The following is a 27123-nucleotide window of genomic DNA, read 5'->3' as shown; positions in this document are numbered from 1 at the left end:
GTTGTCTCCTCACTGAAAACTCTTTAATTCTTTACTTTCTAAACTTTACACCAGTTCTATTCACACTCTCCACTGATGCTTCCCTTGAAGCTGCACTTAAGGCAGGAAAACCATTCAGAGATGTGGATGTTCTTCCATGACAAGCAAAGCAACCTGCAGCCCACCCACCGTGCCCTCTTCTCATGGATGGTGGTGTCCAAAACACAAATCATAAAAGGACTCATATCCCAACCCCAAAATCAAGCAGAGACTCCTGGGAGCAGCCCCAGCTGCTCCCTCATTTTCCATACACAAAGTTTATGGAGAAGACATCCAACCTCTGAAGTTATCAGCAGCAAATACAAAAGTCTGGGCAATGAGCTGGGCTTGCTCAGGGCTGGATGGGGCCAGAGACTGTAAAGAAGGTCCAAGTCACACACACTGCTCAGGGATAACCATTTCTGGAATGATTATTCATTAATGCCACTGATTCCTGATCCACAGCAGCATAAGTGAAAGGGAGGCAGGCTCAGCACCAAGCGTGGCTTCAAACTGATGACCCGGAGGTGAAGGGCCCCTTCTCCTGTTACTAATCCCCTCAGCCACACAAGCCTCCTGAAAATGATGCTTTGGTTTTATTGCCACAGGGGTCATTTATAAAATCATAAAAGCCAGGTTAAGAAACCAACCCAGCAGCAGCAAGGCCAAGCATGCAGAGAAAGAGCTGAACAACCATCCAGTGGGACAAGTTCAGCCCTCCCATGGCATCCTGAGTAATTCAGCTGATTAAATGTGAGAAGTTCTGATTCATGGAGAGGAGGAGGAAATGCATAAACAACTTACCAAAAGCTAATTTCTTTATTATTGCAACCAGAAATGACCAAAGACGGCGTATTTTGTATGTCTGCACATTACATGTGGAAAAAACCAAAAATCAGCAATGCAACATCCAACAATTCAAAATAAAACAGAATAAAAAAATCAAACCCAAGAACTTTCTTGACTGGTAATTAACAGGGACGGAATATAAACGAGATGGCATTGAACAAAGCAGGTAACAGTGCACTTTTAATAAACCAATTTCATCCATATCACCACTGATTTGCAATTTAACAGTTCTATCAGCAAAGCCTCATTTCCCTAACTAGACTGGTACTTTTAAAAACATGACTAATTCACTCTCATTAATATCAATTTGGATGCATTTAAAAAATAACTCTTAATATCTGCACAACAGGCTAAAGGGTCATATTTCTCCAACATCAGACGTTCTCAGTGCATTGGTTTAAAATACAAATATCCCCAAATTAACCAATGCAATCTAAAATTGATTAGAAAACAAAAGGCATGAATTGTTTTCAAGATTTATTCTTATTTAGCTCTGAGACCCATTGCACCACAATATCTAACACTGACTTTTATTTCAGTTTCTCTGCACCTTCCCCTCACATTTTCAAGGGGGAATGTGTCTGGGATCCAGTTTACTGGTCTTTCCAAGGGGATACACAAAGCAGAGGAACACACCTGCATCTCCTCTACCTAAATATGATGGTTTGGCAAACTCACTAACCACTTAAAAAAAAAAAAAAAACAGGAGAAAAATGGAAAAAAAAAAGCCCATTCCAGCTACAGATTAACATGCTGTAGCTGCCACCAGAAGTGCAGAGCCCCCTGGCCTAAGCTCCCAATTCAGAAGGCATTTAAGCACATGTATAACCAAGTGTGGGAACAGGCTCCTTGAAGGCAATAGGATTACTCACTTCTTAAGAAGTTACCACATGTTTAAGTATCTGAATCAAGGCCTAATTATGATGTTGGCCACCTCCTCGTGCACGCACAGCTGGGGCACAGCTCACCAATCCCTCACAGCCATGAGGACAGGCGTTTGTCACACGGGCTTTTAGTAGCTGCTAGGTTTGTATTCTCGGACAAATGACAACAAAAATCCTCAAGCCCTAAAAAATAATTAAAAAAAAATTATTTATAAATATCAGCTATTTACACGTGTGAAAATCTTTTAATGGGAAGTGTTTTTACACACTGATGAAATGTACAAGCAATGAAAAGTTACGTTGACAAAGACTTTAAAAAAAAAACAACAAAACAAACCAAAAATCAATGTATAAAATATATTACAGGTCCACCAAAAGAAATTCACACAGAAGAAAAAAATTGACACAATAGAAACTTTTCTTTTAAAAAATAGAAGATATATCACAAAAGCTTGAACATGTTTATTTTATGTTAGTACTAAAAATCAAGGAAAAAAGCTTCATATATTCTCATCACAAAAATATTTACCAGCCACTTTTTATTTCCACATTATGATTATCTGGCTCAGCAAGAGTCGAGGCTGAACTGTATCCAGACTACAGAAATCATTCCAGAAGGTTGTCTCAGTTTACAACTTACTGCAATTTACATTTTCTCCTCCTCTCAGCACCTTACTGCAAAGGTTCCAGAGGGATTAATAACAAATCGAGAAAGAATAGGACAGATATCTGTATTTACAACATTCATCTGCGTTGCTGCCGAGCCACAGGAGCGGAGCGGTCCTGGGAACCACCGAAGCCTTCACGGCGCTCTGTGCAAACTCCCCTTGCCAGGGGGAAGAAACAGCATCAGAATGTACCAAAATCCAACGCCCTGGGCTCGGACAGTCTGTGAAACCCAACAGCCCCTGAGCAAGGGCATCTCCTCGCCCCTGATTCACTGCAGGGACACAAACGACCCTGGCAGGGTGGATCCCTCCTGCAGCCGAGTCAGGGCGGGAGGTGCCGCGGTGACCGCACCATTTCAGTCCCTGCCAAGCCTTCAGTGTGCCCTGTGCTTCCTCTTCTTGTGTTTTTTATCCTTCCTTTTGTTGGCACACTTGGAGCAGAACCACTGCATCTCTTCTGGGGGTGCAGCCGTAAGCCCAACGCAAGGCCTGTGAAGGACAGGAAAATATCACATCATCTCAGTGGGGTAACGTTGCTTTTGTGTCTTACTCCAAAAAATGCAACTTGCCAGTGGGAGACTGGATCTGGCTTCAGATTAATACAGCAATTATCTTAACAAATATAATGATTAAAACCTAAGAACTCTTGCTTTGAAACAAAAGAGAAGAATCAAAAGGATACTCAGATAAAAAGTGTTGTTTTAGTAGAAAATACAAGTGCACTTTCAGGTGTAATACACTAGATTTAAAATAATTTCAAACGCTTCTTTAACGCATCTGCAAAAAACCCTTATGATTTTATGTAGCTTTTAAAAAAAATATCGCCTAAAAGTGATTAATTTCCCCTAACCTTTTTATAAGAGCTGACATTTATATTACTGTTCATACAATGCTTCATAATTTGAACTGTCTATCTGTATACACTGTGCTCATAATCCTGTAGTTCTCACAAAATTACCGGAATCAGCAATATTTCCCAGCAGTTTCAAAAACAACCGTTATCACCAATGCCCATTAATTAAAAAGTAACTCTCCTTCACAGCTTAAAATCTGCCTTTTCAAATTTCAGAGCAACAGAGATAAAAATATCTTCCAGATTATTAAATTGGACACAGTAAAGCTATTTAAATATTCCCAACGTCATGAACTATTAGAAAAAAAAGGGGTTTTTAATAACATAGCCCCAATCTGCCAGGCACTGGCAGAGCAGGATGGATGAGAGGAACTTACCAGTGATACCAATCATCGCAGTCATCACAACCTATCATTGGACTGCCATCATCTGGCTTGTTACAGCCAGGACAGATCCAGATCTGGTTACCCCACTCGTCTCGGATCTGGTGCAAAGAAAAGCAAAGTTAGCTGGTTTTCAGGGCTAAGCAGGCAGGAAAATTGACATTAAAAAAAAAAAAAAACCACCAACAAAAAAAAAATGTTTCTTGCTTATCTGGCTAAGCCATTCAGCAGCCCCTGTTGTTATGTGTGAATTCTCTGATCATGAGAGCTCAGTGTTACGTCTTAATTGATTTTCCTACACTGCTCATGACGACAAAATCATGTATTTTCCTGCATTGTCCTGTAAACCAGTAAAGCCAGTTACACCACCCAACCTAAGCACAGGCATTCACACACAGAGCCAGGGCTTAAGGACACAATTCCCTCTCTGTCTATACTTTTAAAATTCGACCCTGTTAATGGCAAGCAGGAGCCACGGCAGCCTCCTGCGTAAGATAACAGTTCTTATGTGCATGTAAAATATACAGCGCCGTGTGTATATATTGCTGCATTACTTATTAGCCAAAGTCTTCAACTCCAACGAGCTGATAAGATCAGGATATAAAAAAAGTTGTTACTGAGTAACTTTCCATTCCCCTTATGACATTTATGTCGCAGTACAATTTACTAAAGGGTAAATGAAACAAGAAAGGCAGATCATTTACAGTACTGGGCAGCTGCTCACCGGGTTCATCATATGCATTTTTTTAATGTTTATATCCTGCTCGACCCATTGTTTGTATTTTTAGATTTCCAGTGGCTCTTGAGCAGCTCTTTGCTAAAAACATACATGCAAAATGTCACAGAATCCACCTAAAGGAGTGCAATTAACAGCACACAGTACAAAATGTCTGGGGCATTACCCTGACTCCATCACTCCTTTATGAAGATTTGCACATTATCGCTGAATCTCAAAAGCAGAAATTGTTTTGTTCTCAGCTTTTGTGCATTTACACATATCTCAGGCAATAACTTTTTGCTATCTGTACAGCTTACAAACACAGTATTAAAAAGTAGCAGATGAAAAGCTCCAAATGTTCTTAGTAAAAAAAAAAAAAAAAAAAAAAAGCCACTACATGGTGGTCTGTACATCTTACACCACTTCCTGAAAAATCAATAGGAATGTACCAGAGCTGCAACCAACACATCACTCTTCCCTGATTCTTCTTAAAGCCTTGAATGTTTTTGTGGTTTAAAACTCAAAACTACAAGTCCCAGGAATACTAACCAGGGAACAATCCCCTTCCCAACAGAGATACGGAGTAGGCACCATCATAAAATTAACTCAATTTCCAAGCTGATTGATTGCAATAATCATTCCTATCTACCATCTAATCTCACATCTGCAAAGTCATTTTAAGTTGCTGGAGAAGCATCTGCTCCCCACATGAAGTGTCTGGGCTCAGAGTGAAGAGGTGCAGAGGCATTTTGGTGGGATAACCCTGCTGGGAAGAGAGGAGATGCTGTGCCACAGTGCTGCAGAGAAGGGATGCTGTGGGATGTTGGGCTGAGGGCTACAAAACCTGCCTGAACACCTGGCTGCACCCCCATCATCCCCCAGCACAGGCACCTCATTTCTGGTGCTGCCTGTTTTGGGTGTGGGCAGCACTGCCAGATGTTGCCCCATCAGAAAATAGACACCTTAACTTTTCCAAACTTAATTTTTCAGGTATTTTTTTCCCCTGCAGGACGCCTGCCTCAGGCTCTCAGGGGCTGGAGAGGGGCAGGGTGGTCCATAATCACAGAAACCTCTGCTTGTTTGTTAAACAAGAATTTGGGCTGCTGAATAAGGATATTAAAAATATTGCATAACTTCTCATTCCTTAATGAGCCAAGGGTCATGCAAGGAGGCACAGAGTGGGATTGCTGGTTGCTGTGTTAGTACAAACCACTGAGAGCTAATGAGCAGAGCACATGCACTGAGATGCTATCCAACAGGGAGATGTGTATCCTTTCTGGTTTGAACTATAAAATCACTCTCCTCCCCTGCACAAGGGAGTTGGGCACCTCTGTCACACTGGCTCCACTCTTATCTCTAGAACAGCTTTCCCATGTGATCTGAGCAAAATGATTTTGTCTCCTGGATTTCCTTTATACAAGAGGCTAATAGTTATTAATCATTTTCTTCTTCCCCAACCTCTCTCTGAGCATTCTGACTTATAAATCTGTCACATCAGGTGTCTCCCTGCATGTGCCCATAGCTCAGTCCTAATGCAGCAAAGCCTCAGTTTCACCTATAATGTTGTAAAACATCATTTTTCACAAGGAGGGATTGGACAAGAGGGAATGGTCTTAAGTTGAAGACCATTAGGTTTAGATTGTGTATTAGGTAAAAAATATTTAAAATAAGGGTGGTGAGGCACAGGTTGTCCAGAGAGGTGGTGGACTTCCTGTCCCTGGAACTGTTCAAGGCCAGGCTAGATGGGGCTCTGAATAACCTGACTGAGTGGAAGGTGTCCCTGCCTGTGGCAGAGGGGTTGGGTCAAGATGGTCTTTAAGTCCTTCCAACCCAAACTATTCCGTGATAATCCATGGGTCTGTGAAAAGCAAAAACGACCTGGAGCCTCCATATCCTCTGAATTCTCCATAAAGGTGCTAAGTGTGTTACCACTGGAAGTACCTAGGCAAAGTGCAAGGCTTTTCTTTTTAAAACTACCATAATCTCTCAATTACTTCTTTTCATAATTACAGAAGAAAATGGGATGTAATAGAGCATTGAGGAAATGTTTTTCTCTTAAAGTAAATTTTGAAACCTTTGAGCACTACTGTAATAATATCAATGACAACAATACTAGTGACTGCAATAATAAGAGTGACTGTGGGCTTACACTGTGATACCAGAGGTGAGGCTGTGTCCTGCACCCTAAGGACATGCAGAGCCTGTGTGATGTTGTCCAGTGCTGTAACTAACTCAGGAGTGAAATGTAGCAGCTGTTTAAATAGAGAGCAGTAACATGATACAGCAGTTTAAGTCCAGCAGGGAAACATCTTTCCATTAGAAATGCAGGGTGGATTTATATTAGAAATCAATACTAAATCAAGATTCATAAAAATTAAAAAAAAAATCATGAATATGTTGCAATTCAAGCATGGCAAACTCTGTAATAAAAGTAAGCTTTAGGTGCTTTAAATGGTGAGATTTTTAAACTGCAGCTAAGCAAGGTGTCACCAATCAAGCTGGAATTCAGCCAGGACAGGGAGGATAACAACACTGCTACCCTTGTGCTGCTTTTCAAGCATCAGGAATGCTCAGGACTTCATTTCACAAAGCATTTAAAGCAGAAATTCTCAGCAGCACAGCAAGCCTTGTCCTACCCAGACATATATCCACATTCTTTGAGGGAATGCAGTTCCTACACCATGGTACACAAGAGACTTTTCTAAAAGAATGAAGAATGCTGCCAGACTCAGGCCAAGCTCAGAGCACGTGTCAAACACACAAATGAAGTGCAGACTAATGAACAATCTACAGACTTCTGAGATGCACAAACATCTGCAATTTCTGTATGTCGAGGAAACCAGGAAAGAGATTAGTGGACTCTACACATTTCAAATGAGGGCTAAGTCAAGTTCTTGATGTTGTATGAGGGTTTTGTACTTTACCTGACTGACAGCAAAATCTATGGTGAGTCTGACATTTGAGGTTTCAATTCAGCACTTTTGAAAGCACCTATAAAAACCTCTACCTCAAAAAAAAGTGCTCTAGCTCAGTTAGCAGAAAATATCATATGGGATATAGCTGGACTTGTTACAAGAAACTTAAATTTGGAACTGGGAACCACTGAAAAATTCAGTCCAAGTTGTAGCATTTCAATTAAATTGTTAACTCCTCAAAACATGTGTGTGGAAACAAGGGCTGGATAAACAGCAGTTTAACAGAGAGCAACATCAACTCTAGCTCAGTTAGCAGAAAATACCATATAGGATATAAGTGGTTTTGTTAGAAGGAACTTCAATTTGGAACTGGGAACCACTGAAAAATTCAGTCCAAGTTGTAGCATTTCAATTAAATTGTTAACCCCTCAAACGTGTGTGTGGAAACAAGGGCTGTATAAACAGCAGTTTAACAGAGAGCAACACCAGGACTCCAGGAACCATCAGTTTGAGACAATGAGCCACCCAGGAGCTCACCAATTCCAGGGAGGAATGCCCCTGGCATGGGACAGAGCACGGCACGTGTCACCTACCACGTAATTACTGACGGTCTCGGTCACCACGCTCCGAACGGGAGCCTTGGAGCCCCCAGCTGCTGACACGGCCGGGGAGGGTGGTGGGATGAGGACAGGTGAGATGGTGGCCTGTGGAGGAGGAGGAGCTGGAGCTGGAGGAGGGGTGACATGAACAGGAGCTGGCACCGGTGACGGCACAGGCGGAGGCGTTTTGGGCCGCGCCGCCGGAGTGGAAGGTTTGGCCTCTGGAGCTGACACCACTTTGCTGATGACTCTGTAGGAGCAACACAGAGAATTGTTAGAGCTGATGGGAGAGAAAGCAATGATCAATCATCCATTAGAGAGAAAGAAAATATAGAGCAGCTAATTCATGTCAGCCTGGAGGCACCAAAGAGGCTGTTTCAACCCCACACAAGCCCTGCTGTCACTGCTGCACCCATCCATTTACAGGATAAAGCACAGAGCCATTACAGAGTGAGTGCCAGGACACCCTGAGCCAGTCTGTACCTCACTGTCTTATAAATATTCTCTGTGCCTTTACTAAACCTTGTTTCGTTAAGTTTTATTGCATTCGCTCAATTTTGTGGGAAATATTAGAAAGGAAAGTTAATCAGCTGTGAACAGCACTGATTTTAATCTTCAAACTGAGAGACCATATCATCCTGTTAAGGTCCTACATTAGGGGGTTCTGCAAATATTTGCTAGTTTGGTATTTCTTTGCCCAAATGTTTATGAAATCAGCAGTGGATCTAGTCAGGACAAATAAATGACGCACACTATACACTCAGCAGTTAAAATATTGCTACTTACTCGAGTAGCTGAAGTAGACAGGATGTAGCTCTAGTAAATACACTGTATAGAACAATCCTGCCCAGGAAGGGGGATACATAGAGGACCCAGCCTTTATTAATGACTGTTGATACACAGTGTTACTGATGTGCATGCAATTTCACAGACAAGCCAGAAAAAGCTCTTACTACAAGGCTATAGGTTAGAAACATAAAGAGAAGAAAAAGGATGTTTTAAAAAAACAGAACAAAAACAACCCCAAAAAACAACCAAAACCTCAAACAAAACACAGGATAGGTTGATTTGTTTTACCACATTTTTTTAAATCATTTAACTAATTTATTTATATTTGAATGGTAACTGTGGGAGTGTGATTGATTTGTGACAGGACTGTAAGAAGAGGGTGATTTAAAGAAAGGTTGGACATTCCAGGGACAAGGATCATTTAAGAAGGTAAAAAATAGAGACATCAGTAGAGAAACCATGACAAAAATCAAATTGCAATGACTCCTGAGAACCAGGAATGTCTGGCTCCACTGTCAATGTGGACAACTCCACAACTCCAAAGGCAGTATCACTATGATTAGAGACATTGGAATTTCAAGCCAATGAAATTCCAAGCCATCATTTGAGAAAGGCTTGGAATAGTACAGCAGGTAATGTCTGCCTGAGATAATGGTGTTTTTTCTCACAAGATATGATGCACTACAAAATCAGAACTATTTTGAGTTACAGTAAAAATGCACTTACTAAAAGAAAACAAGAGCAATGAGTTTGGTAGCCCTGCCTAGCCCCCAGCTGCAGCATCACACCTTCTATGAGTGAACAGGAGAAGAAAATGGGTGATAAATGATTCTTCCATCAGCAACACTGAAGACATTCACACTACAAATGTCCCAGTGATCGCTTCAGGTACCTAAGTGGGGCTCAGGCTCTGTACATGTGTCAGTAAGGTGCTAGACTGTGAGTCCAAGTACAGGAGTCTTGATTTATGTTGTCTGTGACTTGCAGAAGGAAGGAAGTTCTACTATCAGGCCAACCTACGCATCAACACCAGCCTCCTTCTCCTGTTGGTGGGGAACATCCAAAACCCCACTGTTATCTCTCACTAAGGAAGTTTTCTCTTTGGCTCATGATGTGTTTCTGGTTCAGTGAAAGTCTCCTGGGGCTCCTGCCAGACTGCCAAACCCAACTCAAATGGTTCTTCTGTGTCTTCCCCATTCCAGAGACAGCCCTGGCTCCCAGTGCTGAATGCCTAAGACCGTGGTTGGTGCCAGTGCTCCCCTGGTTTCAAATTTATCCTCACAACTGGAGAGCCATCTCTCAATAAACAAACTCCTAGCTATAATAAAAGCGAGGATAGGGACTGACAGCAAAATATTGGCACAGCAGAAGTCATTTGGATGATTTCAAACATCACTGCCCCTTCTGTCCATGCCTCCCTCTCCTACCTCCTGCAAGTGAACAAAATCCTGCTAGGAGTTCTCCAGGGAGTCAACCCTCCCCAAGTCTAGACTAGGAGATGTATTAGCTAATAGGGCTTTAAACACAACTTTGCACACAGTGTAAACAGTTTGAAAGAAGTATTAGCTAATACAATTTGAATAAGAGTGACCATGCCCAGCTAACACATGAAATTAAATTACAGAGTTTCTTGGTCTAAAGCCAGGTTCTCCTCCTGCACAGGGTCTTCGAAGCCACTCTGCTCATAACTGCAGAAGCAGCAAGGAACACCACATGTGAAAGCTTCCAAAAGTACAAATATTCATTAGCGAGCGACACACGCTCATGGATTGGCTGGCGTGCCTCAAGTGTGCAATTAGGACATGTTCAGTATATAGGGCAGCTTGTTTATCTTGATTTTAGAGCTCACTTATCAAAACAGGAGATCGGCATTTCGGAGCACGCTTGGGCCTACCACTCCCTTGGGCTAATGGAGTTCAGAGACTTTGGACTCCAGAGTGGAGAAATGAATGGTTTTGTGCTGCACCATCAGAGGTGATGGAGTAATCCCAGCGAGGGTGGTTTAGCCTGTCCTGAAGAAGGGGCTGCACACACGGAATATGGAGGTGGGGAGAAATCAAAGGGAAATAGCAGTCCCACGACTAATAATTACTGTTACTTCAGACTTGGAAGAGAAACCTGATATCAAAACACTATGTAAATGATGGCAAGATTTATGAGCTCTGTTTTATAGACAGGAAAATCGAGGCACAGAGCTCACTGCAAGTAGGCGGCTCTCACTGCAGCAGAGCCTTGATCCAACTGGTACCTGAATCCTGCTGGGATTTAAACTCTTCCTTGGAACATCACCACACACATATTGTTACCTTCTTTCCCAAATGTGTTTTCATGTGTCCAAAATCATCACTTAGACTGCCAGTACAATACTACATAAAACAAATTCTCCTGCTTCTCCACACCAATCCAAGGACTCTAAAACTGAGGCTGAATGAGTATTTTTGTTTGAGAAATCAAACACAAATGAACATCAACCACCACCACCACAATCAGAATTGTGAGACAAGAAATGAATTTCTCTGCAGGCTGCTTGCCTAGCAATGTACCGTGAACAGATTCTACACTGAAAGACAGAAGGTCAATTAAAAGTTGTTTTTGAATCAAAGCAGTTCCTCCAAAATAAAGGAGATGTGAGAACACCTTTGGAATAGATGTGGTAAAAAAGCCTCCATAAATTGTGACTACAGGTTACCACTCCCCTTGAAAAAAACCCCAGAATTAATGTAAACACTGTGTGTTTGGTTGTGTCCAACCTAAATTCACTTTAGATTTCTTTTTAAATGCCAGCAGGAGCTGTCCTGCTCACAGAACCTCAGTGTATTTATCACTGAACACATGCACTGATTTGTCACAGAGTGCCTGGTAGTAACCAAGAAGACATCTAAATGTAATAAAAACGGGAAAAAACCTAAGGGATGAGAAATTTCAAGTGGAAGGACAGAGAAATCCTCAAATACCACAATTACCAATTATTTTTCCATGTCGTTTTTTTATAACCCCTTTGCTGAAAGAGCAGAGCATAAAGCTTCCTGACAAAGGCATTTTGAAGTTATTTTTCTTTCTCACAATCTGTTCCAGTGCAAACAGCATTTCAACCCAATATCAGAAGTTAATGAGATCTTCCATTGCCATTTCTGCTCAACTACACCAAGACAACAGCATGTAATATCTGAATCTCAGCTGAGAAGCCAGATCTCATGGAATCAAAGGATGGATTGGCTTGGAAGGGACCTTAAAGGTCTTCCAGCCCCAACCCCTGTGCCATGGGCAGGGGTATCTTCCTCTAGACCAGGTTTTTCAGAGCCCCATCCAAGATGATGTTGAACACTTCCAGGGATAGGGAGGCCACCACCTCCCTGGGCAGCCTGTGCCAGTGTCTCACCACCCTCACAGTAAAGATTCAGTGTTATCTACTGGTTTAAAATTGTGTCCAACACTGCTCCAAAGGGAAGGAAGAAAACTTCAGTGAAGTTTTTCTGCTTCTCAGGAGGGTAGAGTGAATAAAAACCCTTTTTAATCATCACTCCAGGGCAATCACCCTGTTCACAGTTATAGTTCCAAACCCAAAGAGGATGAACACCAAGTGTCAGCTTGCAGGCAAAGGGCAAATTGTACCAAGATTTGAAGTGTTGCAACAGGTCAGTTGGTTTCTAATCAGCTCTAAGTGGCAGGAGCTGTAACATGCTACATCTGCAGCAAAATGAAGCTCTAAGGTGTGAAATGGTTTCCTATCTTTGGAAGTAATTTATTTGATTTAATTCTGATCCTTACGGCTGAAAGCCCCATTGACTGCTTCACCTAAACACAGGGGGAAGATGTGCACCAAAAGGAAATGGCTTTTCAAAAACAGGATATGGGCCACAGGGCAGAATGATTGCTATGGGCAATGAGCTCCAAAAAATGCTGTATCAGATCTTTGAAAGGTCTAGTAAAAAAATCCCAGTAATCTTTGTTTCTCAGAGGCAGAGCTCCCAAGAAGCTGCTTCTCTGCCCAGAGGAAAAAACTAACATTTGAAAAGTCCTAATTCTTTTCTGAACCCATGACCCATTTTTAAGCAGGGAGAAGGAGCTAAATGGGTCTCTGTGTCTAGGAAAATGACACAACTGCACTGACAAAACTGAAACTGGTGCAATTCACTTGGATTATCAGTCATCATATTATCTATTAGATTTGATATTCCCTTATTGATATAAATTCCTTGATGGTTTGATATTCCCTTATTGATATAAATTCCTTCATGTAACTATTTTGTTACTGAAAAATCTCACATCTGGAACTGAGATTGTTGCACTAGAAAAAACCTAAACCCTCTAAGACCTATGGGTAAGAGTGTCAAAAACACCTAAGGAAATCAGGAAATTTCCATATGGTTTAGATTCTTCAGAGATAAGAGGTGATTCTGAAAATTTTATTCCAGCCCTGGAGGAGAATCAGTGTGATTTAAGCTCTGTAATGTAGGCTAATTCCCATATTACTTTTACAAAGGGAAATTTATTTGCTGTTTCATGCCCTGCTGAATATTTTATTTTGTGCAAACAAGTCATATTGGCAAACAGAAGCTCCACAAGCCCATGCTGTGACCAACCTGTGAGTTTGTGGAGTGCCAGAATGCACCAAACCTCCAAGGAAGCCCCAAGCAATTTTGCAAGTGAAAAGACCTCAGCACTTTAACATCACCTGCCATGTGGTATTCTTCTCTATCAAGGAAAATGAATTTTGAGCACTTATTCCAAGATAACATCCACTTTTTTGGGTGCCTGCCTCTCCCAGGTAAAGCGTGTTGACCTTCAGTGGTGCTTATGGAGATCAACAGCTCATTCTCCATTTCAATGGAGCTGGGGAAGGATTTGGAGCACCAGGAGCAGCTGAGGGAGCTGGGAGGGCTCAGCCTGGAGCAAAGGAGACTCAGGGAGCACTTTATTACCTTCTAGAATTCCCTGACAGGAGGTACAGCCAGGCAGGGGTTGGTCTTTTCTGCCAAGTAACAAGTGAAAGGACAAGAGGAAATGGCCTCTAGTTGAGCCAGAGGAGATCCAGATTGGATATTAGGGAAAATGATTTCATGAAAAGGGTTTTGAAGGCTGGAACAGGCTATCCATGAAGGTATTTAAAAGACAGATAGATGTGCCACTTGTGCACACAGTTCAGTGATGGACTTTGCAGTGCTGGGTTAATGGTTGGACTTTGACGATCTAAAATGTCTTTTACAACCTGAATTACTCTATGATTCTACTATTCTAACATTGTGGCAAAGCCCCACAAATACCTGGACATTCAGTCCAGCTGATATTTCCAGCCAACTCCTTTGCTTTATGGACACATGCACTGTTGAAACTGAATTACAGGTTTTCTACTGTTTATTTTCCCACTACTTTAAGCGAAACAGATTTCTGCTCTTGGCCTTCAGTCTCCGTATCTGTTACACCCAGAGTATTTCTCCCAACAACCACAAGCACCTTTCAGTTGATGACTCCTAAATCTCCCTCCCATTTTCTCACCATTCTGACTTACACCTCTGGATGGTTCATTGCCAGTCTGACAAAACAAAACTGAGCTGGTAGCGTGGCGTCTTGGTATCTTTCATCTTATTTTTCCCTTATCATCAATAACAAACATCTTCAATGTTAAAACCACCTGGCACCAAACCCTTCTGCTGAGTTCTCAAGAGCAAAACCAGAACCTGGTAAAACATGTTTGTGTCAATGAGCTCTTTGCAAACTTTCTCTTCTCTGTTCTCAGCAAACTGCTTTTATTGCCATTTGTTTTGGGAAATGTTATGGGATGCATGATCTAGGAGTTTGCCCATAAACCAGTCCTATATCCACCCTTTTTGGTGGGAACTGGTAAAGAACATGAATTACAACCCATACTGGTACAACTACCAGAAAGTTGTACCAGTATGGGTTTAGAAAATATTTAAAGCTGTAATTTTCAGCTTGTTATCAAGTTTGTTTTTGAAAGAAACAAGTAAGAGAGATGGACAGATGGAGTCTCCTGGACTTGGAGACTCTGTACAGCAAAAGATCAACTGCAAACAGGACAACTTCACTAAATTCAGGTGGGACCACCTGTTCTTTTGTGGCTATTTCTTTATGGTTTTCTTGTCCACATCCAGTTCCTAGGAACCATCCCGCAAATCCTTGGGTCTGTGGAGTTTCCTCACTTTGGTTTAAAAACCTCAGTAAAAGAGTGAATTAAAAAAAGCAACTCTGTCAAAGTCAAGAACAAATCAGTACCTTTCTCTTGCAGTCATCCTCTATGGAAAGTTTATTTTTGAAACAAATACCCATCTCCCTTTCTAATCTTTCACACATATTTGATCAGTTTCTGTTGTGCTTCATAAGGGCAGCTGCTCATGGCCATTTACACAAGCAATTCCCTCATGTGTCTAAACCTGCCTGAAGTATTTTTTTTAATTGTGGTATACAGTATACAAGTTGTTGGGGTTTTTTTTGTTTTACTCTTGAGCAATAAGCAGCAAAATCAAAGAATCTCACAGTAAGTTGTTTTGTTTTCTAATGACTCAAGCCTTTTCATGGATTCACTTTTGGAGTCATCACCCACTGCGGCCAGCAGCAAAATGAAAATAATTTGCCACAGACTACTGCCTACCATAAACAGGATGAATAATTAGTTGGGGCGGCTTCAGTAATTAAATAAAATAGAAGGAAGAAAAAACCTAAGGACTACATCTGAAGTTGTAAATTTAATTCATGCTCAAGGAAGAAAAAGCTGTGCTAAATCACCTCTAGAAATATAAACAAAAATTATCATTTACTTGCTCTGGTAAAAGGGATATGGTATTCTTCACTCTTTTTTTTTTTTTTTTTTTTCATGTAAAAGCTGCAATCCTGCAGCAAGGGAGAGGCTGGGGAACCTCCAGCAAAGTGAAAGAGCCTTTTGGATGGATTCAGGACCACACATGGGGATTTTACAGCAGGATTTGGGCCCATATGTTACACTGAAAAAGAACAATTGGGAAAGGGATATGAATCATAGCTGAGACAGTATCTTCATTAAAATACATTCAGCATTTCAAAAGGCTCCAAAAATCAGTCCTCCAGCTCTTATAATTTAAAAGACCACAGAACAGAGAAATGTGGGTATGTCAGTAAATACACTCACAAAGATTGATGAAAGCTGTAAAGATCACTGGAATTCCTTCAGCACACCTTGGAGAGGAGCAAGATCATTTTTCATTACTCTGCCTCCTCACTTAGGTGGTCTATTGATCATATCAAAAATGATTTCACCATTACATGCTCTTTTACAGCACAAGTTGGATTGACACCCAGAGCAGCAGTTCTGTCAAAACACATTTAACACAGCCCTTCCCTGCTAAAATAATTGGGATGCCCATGAGCACAGCAATAAACACAGAATTTTACTGCTTGTGCTCTATTGTTTCATTTTCCCAAACAGTGGTTAGCCCTTCTCCCATTTTTCTCTCGTCACAGCCACATTTTCTGGAAAAATCTCCTTGCCCAGGACTCTTCTCCTGGGAAGCTGAGAAGCCTCAGAGAAAAAGGAAAACAATATTATCTCATTTGCTTCTGCTGTGTTTTGCTGCTTTGGAATGTGGTTGGAGATTGTTTATCCAACAGGTGATTGTGCATTGGTTTCATGTGAATTGTTTTGACTTATTGGCCAATGGGGGCCAAGCTGTGTTGGAGAGAGTCACGAGATTCATGAGTATCTTTTTAGCATTCTGTAATATCCTTTCTCTATTTACTATAGTTTAGTATAGGTTAGTTTAGTATTCTTTAGTATAATATAGATCATAAAATAATAAATGAATAAATAATTAAAATAATATTCAATAATTAATTAATATTATTGTAAGTATCCTTTCTCTATTCTTTACCATAGTTTAGTATAGGTTAGCTTAGTATTCATTAATATAATATAGATAATAAAATAATTAATAAATAATTAAAATAATATTCAATAATAAATTGATATTATTGTAAGTATCCTTTCTCTATTCTTTACCATAGTTTAGTATAGGTTAGTTTAGTATTCTTTAGTATAATATAGATCATAAAATAATAAATTAATAAATAATTAAAATAATATTCAATAATAAATTGATATTACTGTAAGTATCCATTCTCTATTCTTTAGTATAGTTTAGTATAGGTTAGCTTAGTATTCATTAATATAATATAGATAATAAAATAATTAATAAATAATTAAAATAATATTCAATAATAAATTGATATTATTGTAAGTATCCTTTCTCTATTCTTTACTATAGTTTAGTATAGGTTAGTTTAGTATTCTTTAGTATAATATAGATCATAAAATAATAAATTAATAAATAATTAAAATAATATTCAATAATAAATTGATATTACTGTAAGTATCCTTTCTCTATTCTTTACCATAGTTTAGTATAGGTTAGTTTAGTATTCTTTAGTATAATATAGATCATAAAATAATATTCAATAATAAATTGATATTATTGTAAGTATCCTTTCTCTATTCTTTACTATAGTTTAGTATAGGTTAGTTTAGTATTCTTTAGTATAATATAGATCATAAAATAATAAATTAATAAATAATTAAAATAATATTCAATAATAATAAATATTAAAACAATATTGAATATTATTTTAAATTAAATAAATATAAATAATAAAATTAAATTAAATATTAAATTAATTAATAAAATAATTAATTATCCTGAGAACATGGAGTCAGATTCATCATTCCTTCCAACGACGGGGGTCTCAGAAAACACAACACTCCCTGAAGTATCACTTCTTTTTCCCCTCCCGCTCTTTAATTCCTCAATGAATTCTCCTCTGGAGCTCCCCCTTGGGTAAGCAATGTCTCGCAGGGTAACCAACACCGCCCACAGCCGTGTCCCACCACGGCCCCACGCTGCTGCCGCTCCGTCTGTGCCAGCCTTTGGTCACGGTGCCTGAGCTGCTGCAAACACTGCCCTCATTCATCCCAACGTGCACAGGGAGGGGCTTCCAGCAGGATTCCTTTACCTGTTTCCCCACCACAAAACAGTTCAATAAATGGAATGGGTCATGAGCTACTTGGCTGGTAATGCAAACCTGAGGCCTGACAAGTCAATAAAAAGCCAATCCCTCCCTCCCCAGCCACACGTAGGGAGCCAAGGCTGCAGGCAAACAATTTGGATATGCCTGCACAGGGATCTTAATGAACCCCATTATTCAGCTTTTGTGGGCAAACACTATGAAGACAATGATGTAAATTATCAAAGTCTGACTAGCACACCACTAAATAGCACCCAAAGTTCAAAAGTTTCTTCACTGATTTATCTGTATGAGAACAACTCTATTAAAAACTGAAGCTCCTGAATATACACCAAAGATGATTCTGTAACAATCAGGTACATTCCTGGAAACTGCATAGGGCAGGATTCTAGTTTAACTCAAACTAGCAGCAAAGTCTTGGATATCCAGCTTTATTTCCACAACTCACTTGGAGCTTGAACTGTTTTAAAAGAACAAATATCCATGTTACAGCAGCAACTCAGATTCCCAATGAGCTTTGGGGAGCACCAACACAGTCCTTGCCTAATTTCTTCAGCCAGGTCAATAAGAATCATATGGATGTATTTGTTAAAACCCTCTTCCTCTTCTTCCCTTTCTTGGTGCCATGACCTTTCAAAGTCAGATTGTGTATGTGTGTGTGCAGTTTTCCCAAGAAAATTCAATCTCTGGAGGGTTTGCAACTCAACTCTTTTGTAAATTAAGCTTGTTGTAGATAGAAGATCCCTCATTAAGGCATCTCTTTTTTGGTGAGCATACACTTGGTGGCACTCTGCATGCTACAGGTGAGATTGTATAGTTCTGTGGGATTTCAAAAAGTATGAGTGAAGAACTGATTGACTAAAATTCCATGTTGCACTTAAAATAACAAATTCTTGAGCAAACAGAACTGAAAGAGGGTAGAGTTACATTGGACATTGGGAAAAATTTTTTCCTTGTGGGGGTTGTAGAAGTTCTTAGATGAATAATCTAATCAAGAAACTTGGTGTAATAAACTAGGTCCTGTCCTCCTACTCCCAAAAATATTCTTCTGGGTCACTGATGTTAAACAGAGAGGTCACATCTATGATCACAGGATAATTTCTATACCCTTGGTTTTGAGATTCTCTACACAAGACATCAGCTGGTTCTGCTCATGGCTTTTGTCATGGGGGTATCATGCAGCTGAATGAGCCCCCACAAAAAAATAAGTTAACCTTGCACTGATAATATCCTACCAAGTAATACAGATTTTTAGTGGGGCCAATTAAGTATCTGGGTAACAAAATTTTTTCATCCCTTAATCCTTTCAGGATTTTATCTTACAATCCACAGGTTATTTAATATACATTTTTATAAGCACACACACAGAGGTATCTGTGCATGTGTGTGATTTGGTTTTGGAGAAAGTCACGTATCTACTCACTTAAAAAATATAGAAGACAAGGGGCAATTTCATTAGAGCAGCAGGTCAGGTTTACCAGTTAAACACTGTTAAAATGCCTGTCTTTCCCCTCTTCCTGTCTGCTTTCCAGGTTCCCTGCTGATGGCAGAGTTATGATACAGGTCTGGAGGAAAAGTCTGAAATTTTAAGGTAAATTTGGAGACCTAATTTCACAAAAAACATATATCCTGCTTCTAGGGCACAGAAACACTGGAACAGCACCCAGTGAGTAGTTCTGTGCTTTGTGGTCTGGCATTAGTGACAGCAGCCATGTGTTTTTTCTTAAAAGCTGTTTTTAAATGTAGCATAAATTTATCAGAAGTATCAAACATTACAGCATGTACTTTTGCTGAAGCTTATGTCAGCTGTAGCAGTAGCTGGAATGTCAACACTTTATCAATAGACAGAATTTAAAAAAACTTATGTGTATGAAAAATGATAGTGCTTAGGAAAAATAACAAGACAAAAAGAAGCCATGATGTAATTGAATAAAAGTATTAAACTCTACTCATTATTTGCAGTTCATTTAAAATTTAAAAGTCTGTGTTTTTTGTTTTGCTTGTTTTGTTTTGAAAAAAGATAGCATCACTAGTTCCTTCCTATACTAACTCAGTTAGCAATCTACCTTGATAACACTGGAATGGAAAAAAAAAAAAGTGAAAAACCCTTCCAACATATCATTCAAATCATATCTAAAAAAGTGGTCATAAATATTTTAGAACCCAAGCAAACCAATAAGAGCAAGGCCCATTAAGGATAAGATCTTTTACAACAAATTAAATAAAACAATTTATTGAAGCCTGGACTTGAGATAAACTAGATTTACTAGCTGACCTTTTATTCATTTAAAGAACAAAATTAGCTCTAATTGCATTAGAATGGAATCCAGTAAATTTTTTCTAATGTGGCATCCATGCAAGTATTGCTGTAATTGTTTACAACTAAGATGGAAATGCTTTGATAATAATCTACTTTCTTCTTGTTTTACTGTGCAGTTAAAACACTTGCAAAAAAACTCTTAAGTAGGACAGTTTTTCCAATATTGGTCTGTCCATCCATCAGCAATAATGCATTTTCATGTCTATTAACCCAATGTTGTTAATAGCCACTTCTTGTGAGCTGATGCATGTTGTAAGAACATTTGCACTCCAGACAAGCCTGAATACAGGTATTACTTTGAACCTGGGAGAAATATGTACTTTTATTCACAAACACAAGAGAAAAGACTTTCCTGCTGCTGCCATCACTGCTTTGTACATGGGTCCAAGCAGAGGAGTCAAGAAGTAAAATTATAAAATCACAGAATGACTTGGGCTGGAAGGGACCTTAAAGATCATCCAGATCCAACCCCTGCCATGGACAGGGACACCTTCCACTATCCCAGGTTGCTCCAAGCCCCATCCAGCCTGGCCTTGGACACTTCCAGGGATCCAGGGGCAGCCACAGCTTCTCTGGGCACCCTGTGCCAGGGCCTGCCCACCCTCACAGAGAAGAATTTCTTCCTCTTATCCCATCTAACCCTGCCCTCTGTCAGTTTGAAGCCATTCCCCCCTATCCTGGCACTTCATGCCTTTGTACAAAGTCCCTCTGCAGCTTTTTGGAGCCCCTTAGGCACTGGAAGGGGCGCTGAGGTCTCTCCACAGCCCCCACTTCTCCAGGCTGAAGAGCCCCATTTTGCTCACTAATGCTGTGTGACTCAGCCAGCTTGTGCTGAGTTTATGGTGTGATGTGCGTCTCCATTCCATGCACCATCCATCTTTTGCTTCACACTCCTGAAAGCCCTGTGCCTCATGAAGATCTGTAAGTGCTTCTATTAAAGATGTTCTATATGACATTCCCCCAAACAAATTAACTTCCAATTGAACAGGTACTTGGGTACTTCCAAAAGCCTCCAAACATCTCTCTAACAGAGAATTTGAAATGACCAATTTCTCCATCTAGTTTCTACTCATATCAAATTCTAGGAATCCCTGACAACTTTCCTTGCACCTTTCCACGGAGATTCATGGTATCCTTGAACAATCCCAGGCCAGTTAACTCCAGAGACAGGCTAAGTGAAACACAACATTTATATATGACAATTGCCAGATATTTAGAAGCTCATTACCAACACAGATGAAACATAAGTTTAATTTTCCCTTTCTATAACACATCAAAAACCATTTCTTTCTGCCTGTTATGAAGCCCTCAGATGGCGACCAAGGTGCCACTAAAGATGTAAAAATGAATCTGCAAATAAAGTGAGTTTCCCAAAGGCCCATGAAACAAGATGTCAGTATCTGAGACCCACTAAGGGCTGGCAGGGATGACAGTGATGCACCCACATGATTTGTAGCAAACAGATGGAGCCTGAAGTCCCCTCTCAAAATATGTGAGGGTATGAGAAACACTGTAGTGAGATAAGGTTGGAAGGTAACTGGTGCTAAAATATGACTTCAGAACTTTAATTCAGAAGTTGAAAATATGAGTTAATTTCCCCCATATTAACGCTCTCAGTCCTTGGAAAAGCACAATTTAAAAGTATCCATGTCTCGTCAAGGAGGAAAATGGATCTGTGGGCTTTCAAGGGACAGCATGTCCAGCCATGCACATTCAAATCATGCTCAGCAGGACAGACAAGTATTCTGAGAGAGCTGGAACTTTGTACAGCAACCTGAGGCACAGAAATTTTAGATCACACTCAAATACTGTGAAAGGAAGAAAGCAAAAATGGTTAATAACTGGGGTGTGGGTGTCCCTTAGAAACCAAGCAATGACTGAAGTCCCTTAGCAGCTTCAAACCAGCAAATGCCATGGTTACCTACTGGGGAGAAGTAGGATAGCAGAGAAAAAGAAAATAATCATCAAAACCCCATTTAACTTCTAGAGCAGAAAAATGAGTGATTAGGGGGTTTGGTTCATAATGGGTCTAGAAGAGAAACAACTGCATTAGCAGTATTTAATGTGAGGAATGGAAATGAAAGATCTGTGCGTGCTCATGTTTACCATTGGACATGAAAGTGTGCTTTGTGCCATGAAATCAACACGAAAATCCTGATTAAAAGAAACCCTTCACATCCAAGGCAGGAGCAGCCTAAAAGCCCGGTGACGCATGGATTCCCCAGCCTCTCCAGCCTCCTGTTTGTGCTGCATGATCTCAGGATAGGGATCACCCTACTTATGCTCATCCAGTACAAAGTAACTATTATTTGTACAACAGCACCCAATAATTAGGGAGCTAATGAAGCAGCACTTGAAATGCGTTGGGCACACTCATGAATAATCAACAGTTATAATAAAACAGATGTGTATGAAGGAATTCCAACTGTTATGTTTTAAAGCATAAAACAACTGTTAGCTGGGGAGTGTTGTGAAACTTAGCTGTAGGTTACACTCAGGATAAGCACCCATTACAAAAACCTCACTAAATGGCACTGGAGGCATCATGCCAGCCCAGATGGAGTCCTGTAATCCATGCCCTAGAAAGACATGGAATGGGACACACAGTAGGAAGGATGGAAGGTGATGAGACTCACTTTGCTGTATAAATGTAATTTGCCACTAATTTTTAAACTTTTCCCACTGAAGAGCTCCCACAAGTGCCAGAGGTGAGCACACACCTCACAGATGGATTTATTTGTACTTACATCTTGTCTTGGCCTGCGCCCACTCTTAAAGTCAGCCGAGGAATAACCGGAGATGGAGCTGGAACAACTGGTTCCACCTTTATCTGTACAGGGGAACACAATCATCAATCAAAGACTGCAAGCAGACTCCCAAAATATATTAATTACATGAAAGCACTGATGGAGTTAACCAGAGAATATTAGCTTAATGAAACAAAACTATGACAGACTAATCACTGTTCTCTCACACTTTGTCCCATGGCGTGGATGGGTCTCAGTCTGCAGGGAGTCCCAGCTGTAGAAATTCACAAATACAAACTCTAAGCTAAAAAAAAAAAAAAACAACTTCACATTTTGCTCCTATTGTACCTCCAATTTCTTAGCAAATCTTCCTGATTAAGTACTTTTCTAGAGACATGAAACTTCCCAGTTTGTTTCTAAACAATGACATGAAATGCTTTGATCTTAGTGCTCAAACTTGTCAGGCACCCATTGGTGTTTGCACATTTTTCTGAGATTTAAATTCCATTATTTCCCAGGTTCATCACATAAATGTACCATAAGTCTCTTGAATCAAAAGGAGAGCCAAAGGAAGCAAATAAACTCCAAGGTGAATTCACCAACACTGAATACTTTATGAAAGTTCTTATCCATACCAGCCATAACAGCCACTGCATTTTACTGCAATTAGGCTGAGGTTTTTAATGGCTACTTTTCAAGTGGCCTGGGATTCCAATCTTGGTATCTGGTGGAGTTTAGACCATTTGAATATGTCCTTGAACATGTCCTTGAACTTACGGAACCAGTATATGCCAAAATTACCAACTCCCATTGAGCTACTGGTTTGCAAAACCTGTCCAGAATGACCACAGATGCTACAGCTGACACTGTAATGATTCTCCAGGCATTCATTACTCAACTTATGTCCATATATGACAAGTATATATACATTATATATATATAGATATACACATAAAAACAGAGATGGAGACTGATCTCATTTTGAGCATGTGTGTCACCATATTTAACAAAACAATCTCTTGGCTGAATCTGCTCCAGGCACAGACAAAACTAATATGCATACAACTAAATGGAAACCTGATCAAATTTCCAGTTTTATAAAGCTCTCACAGAAAAAGGGAGGACAAACAATCAATGCAAAGCACAGAATGCAGTGTGGGAGAGAGCAGGCCAGAGTGGGAGGGCTCAAGTGGGACTTATTTTGAGAAAGGTGATAACAAAATCTCATGCATTTTGGCAAAAGAGTTGGAGCTGCTCTCCAGGAGATGTCTAGGCCAGAGAGAGAAAGAGAGCAGCCTGAGTGGTGTTCCTGCTCTGACACAGTGAACTGTGCTTTGCAATGCAGCTCTCCATGGATATGGATTAGCTGATTTCACAGGCCCCTCTGCACTCTTTGTTTATGTAGAACCATTTTTTGTTACGTCATTCCCCTGGAGTGTTGCAAGAGCTTTTTTCCTCTGAAGCTTCAAATTCCTGCAACAATTTCACTGCCACCTTCCATAGGTGACAGGTGAGTCCTTTCTCTGTTTTCCCAGCATCTTAACCTGTAACCACCCAATGCTAGAGACTGAAACTGATGCCTGGGTACTGCAGGCTCAGGACCATGGCTTTGCACAGCCTATTTTGCCACTTTTCCTGCAGGTTTCTCCTCCTTCTTTAGTGCCTGTTTTGAATACAAAACATCTCAGGACAAGCATTGCTACTGCAGCTTCCAGCACACAGCACAGAGAGATGCCCACATCATCTATAAAGGTCCTTGGTCTATTCTAAACAATGGTGGTGTGGGCTCACAGGGCAGGAGAAAAGCACACAAACCACTTCTTTATGCTCAGATACCAACATCAGTCTGCTAGGAGAGGAAAACAGGGCTCCACCAGAATGAAATCTCATCCTTTGATACAAGAGGACAGGAAGCATCTTTCTACAACATGGGTTTGTGTGTAGGGTTTACATCATTAGACAAGGGAGAAAAGTAAGGAGCATTCACAGTTACATCCTGCAGAGCTTGGTTCTCCTCTACAGGATTTTGACACAGGAGCAAGGGCAGCTCACTTTGGGGCAGCTCTGGCAAGCCCTGATGCAAGGAGGGCTCCATTTCTCATGAAGCAGTTCCTCAACTACTTCAGTTTCCAGCTCAGCTTATTAAGGTTAGCAGAAAGTGGGTCAGCAGCTGCTCCCTGAGCTGCTCAGTCACTCCTACAGCATGCCTGCTAATCTCTGGAGTACAAATGGGTGTAACTGCTCCAAGTGTTTGCTTTTCATCTGGTGGAGCTCACAAGGCAGTGCCCCAGATCCCTTTTCTGGCTCTGAGGGCAGCACCCAACACCACTGCAGGGCATGGAGCTGCAGGCAAGCCCTGGGACAAAGCTTCTCCTCCTTGGTGCCACCACCAAACACGCCCAGCACGGAGCCTTCAGCTCCTGTTTCCTGCCGTATATGCAGTGCTCTGTTTGCTGCTCTGTACCTTTCAGCAGCCTGGGGCAAAATTCCAGGAAAAACTTGATAAAAAGCCTCAATCACCCAACAGGATGGGATGAGCACAGAGGTAATAACTACAACGAGGCTCAAAAATGGGAACATTTCAGCGGAGTCAGTTTTTGTTTAACTACAGCAATATCAGAAATGGGACTCTGATATTTCCTCCTGGCCATCAGGAGCTGAAACTGCAGCGAGCCCACAAACTCATCTGCCAGGATGTGCTTACACCTCCGGGGTGGATGCACTGTGGCAGATTAAATGTCCAAGCTGTAACCTGATCATTTGCTCCTGCAGCACAACTGCTGCCTAAATAAGTCATTGTGTGATCTAAAAGCTAAATTAAGGAAACATGTACTTTTAGGGGTTAAAACGAAAGAGCAGCATTCTGGAGTAATACTGGGAATTGGGGCCAGCAGAAGAGCATTTACAGTGGATTACTAAGCTTCCCAAATCACCAAAGAGGTAAAGTCCAGCAATATAAGACTCCTTTGTAGCTAACTAAAAATACATTGTCAGTGGATTTGTCCAGTTTTATGTATAAGCAATACTTCTTTCACCTGAACTAATACTAGTAGTCATATAAGCCCCTTATTGCCATGTGCTGCATTTTTTTTGCTAATCTTCAAGGATTTAGCTTCTTTGCCACATACCTCAGGGCACCAACTGATAAAGCTCTAACTCTCCATTTTTCCAGGACACCAGCAGTGCGGCCTTGCAAAAAATGAAAATCGCTCAAGAGATTTAAAGGGGAAATTTATTTTTAAAATCCTGACTTGCAGCAAAGAGGTGGATTTAAAAAAAGCTTATCTCTCAAGAATCAGTTTAAATTTTAATTCTATCTGGGGACTCTTTCATGCATTCTAGCTTTAAAGTTTATCTTTTGACAGGGACTTTTTGCCAAGGTAATGGGCAGCTTTGTCAATTTAATTTGTCCAAGTTTTTATTAGTGTTGAACTCCTTTTCCTAATATATATATGGTGAGTCTATACTGAAGCTTTACCAGTTTGTATTTGTTTATGTGCCATTTTATCACTCTAAAAGCAAACTTGACACAGACAACTGCAGAAGAAATGCAAAACTGAAAATGTGGAAAACAAGAAAATCATTGCCTCTATTTTACATACACCAATATTTAACTTAAAAAAGAAATCTCAGCAGAAATTCTCAATGAAATACTGCCAACACTGCCCAGGCACAAGGGGCAGACAGATAAAATGGGGAATCTGTGAAAATGTTGTTGCAGTCTAAAACCAGACATGAAATTTTCATGGACAACTGGGCCACCACCCTGTTGATCATAAACTCATCCACAGCAGACAAACATTAGTTCTCCAGATTCTGCATGGAAAAGCCATTTGTATACTTAAAAAACATATAAAGTTTTGAAATCAGCACTTTGTTGCAAGTCCAGCAGGTAACGTAAGAGTGGCAACAAAAGGAGAGTGAGGAATGTCCCAAATCTGAGCTTGTACAAATCGAGTATTACACTCAAAGCAGGATGTAAAGAGAATTTTGGTAAAACTGGAACTCACACAGTGCTTCCTAAGGCTAAGGATGGAGATTTAGGAACTCTTGTATCCAAGGTTATCACACAGGAAGACAATCTTCTTTCTTTTCTTCTTTCTTTTCAATGTTAACAATTTAATGTGTATTATAAGGTGAAGTGACAAAAAAATTAGAGCAAATCCTGAATTAGGGGAGCTGCTTCTAATGGGATTTCAAATCTGATAACATGCAAATATGCTGGTTTCATTTCTTAAATATTAAATATATTCTCAAGATTAGGTGATATTGGAAAGAAGAAATTATCTTTGGCTGATGTAAATCAGTAAGAGCTACAAGAATGGAAGCTCAAACCCCTTGAAAATTAGCTCTCCCCTTCTGTCTCTCAAG

At 40.3% G+C, this 27123-nt stretch overlaps 1 protein-coding gene across 1 annotated transcript in view; it reads right to left on the bottom strand.

Annotated features, from left to right (window-relative positions):
* Positions 1-818: 818 nt before the first annotated feature.
* The window catches only part of TAF3 (TATA-box binding protein associated factor 3), a 116111-nt gene continuing 89806 nt past the window's right edge, over positions 819-27123 (bottom strand). Inside the window, exons 4-7 of the mRNA XM_059472309.1 lie at positions 22753-22835; positions 7882-8137; positions 3650-3756; positions 819-2908 (exon numbers count right to left, since the gene is read on the bottom strand). Of these exons, the coding sequence (XP_059328292.1) occupies positions 2794-2908; positions 3650-3756; positions 7882-8137; positions 22753-22835 (561 nt within the window). The 3' untranslated portion in view covers positions 819-2793. The remainder of the gene's footprint in view (positions 2909-3649; positions 3757-7881; positions 8138-22752; positions 22836-27123) is intronic.

Source organism: Ammospiza nelsoni, chromosome 5 (genome assembly GCF_027579445.1).
Source record: "Ammospiza nelsoni isolate bAmmNel1 chromosome 5, bAmmNel1.pri, whole genome shotgun sequence".
In the NCBI taxonomy this organism is placed as follows: domain Eukaryota; kingdom Metazoa; phylum Chordata; class Aves; order Passeriformes; family Passerellidae; genus Ammospiza; species Ammospiza nelsoni.
The sequence above is the reverse complement of the archived record's forward strand: the minus strand, read 5'-3'. Positions and strand labels throughout refer to the sequence as shown.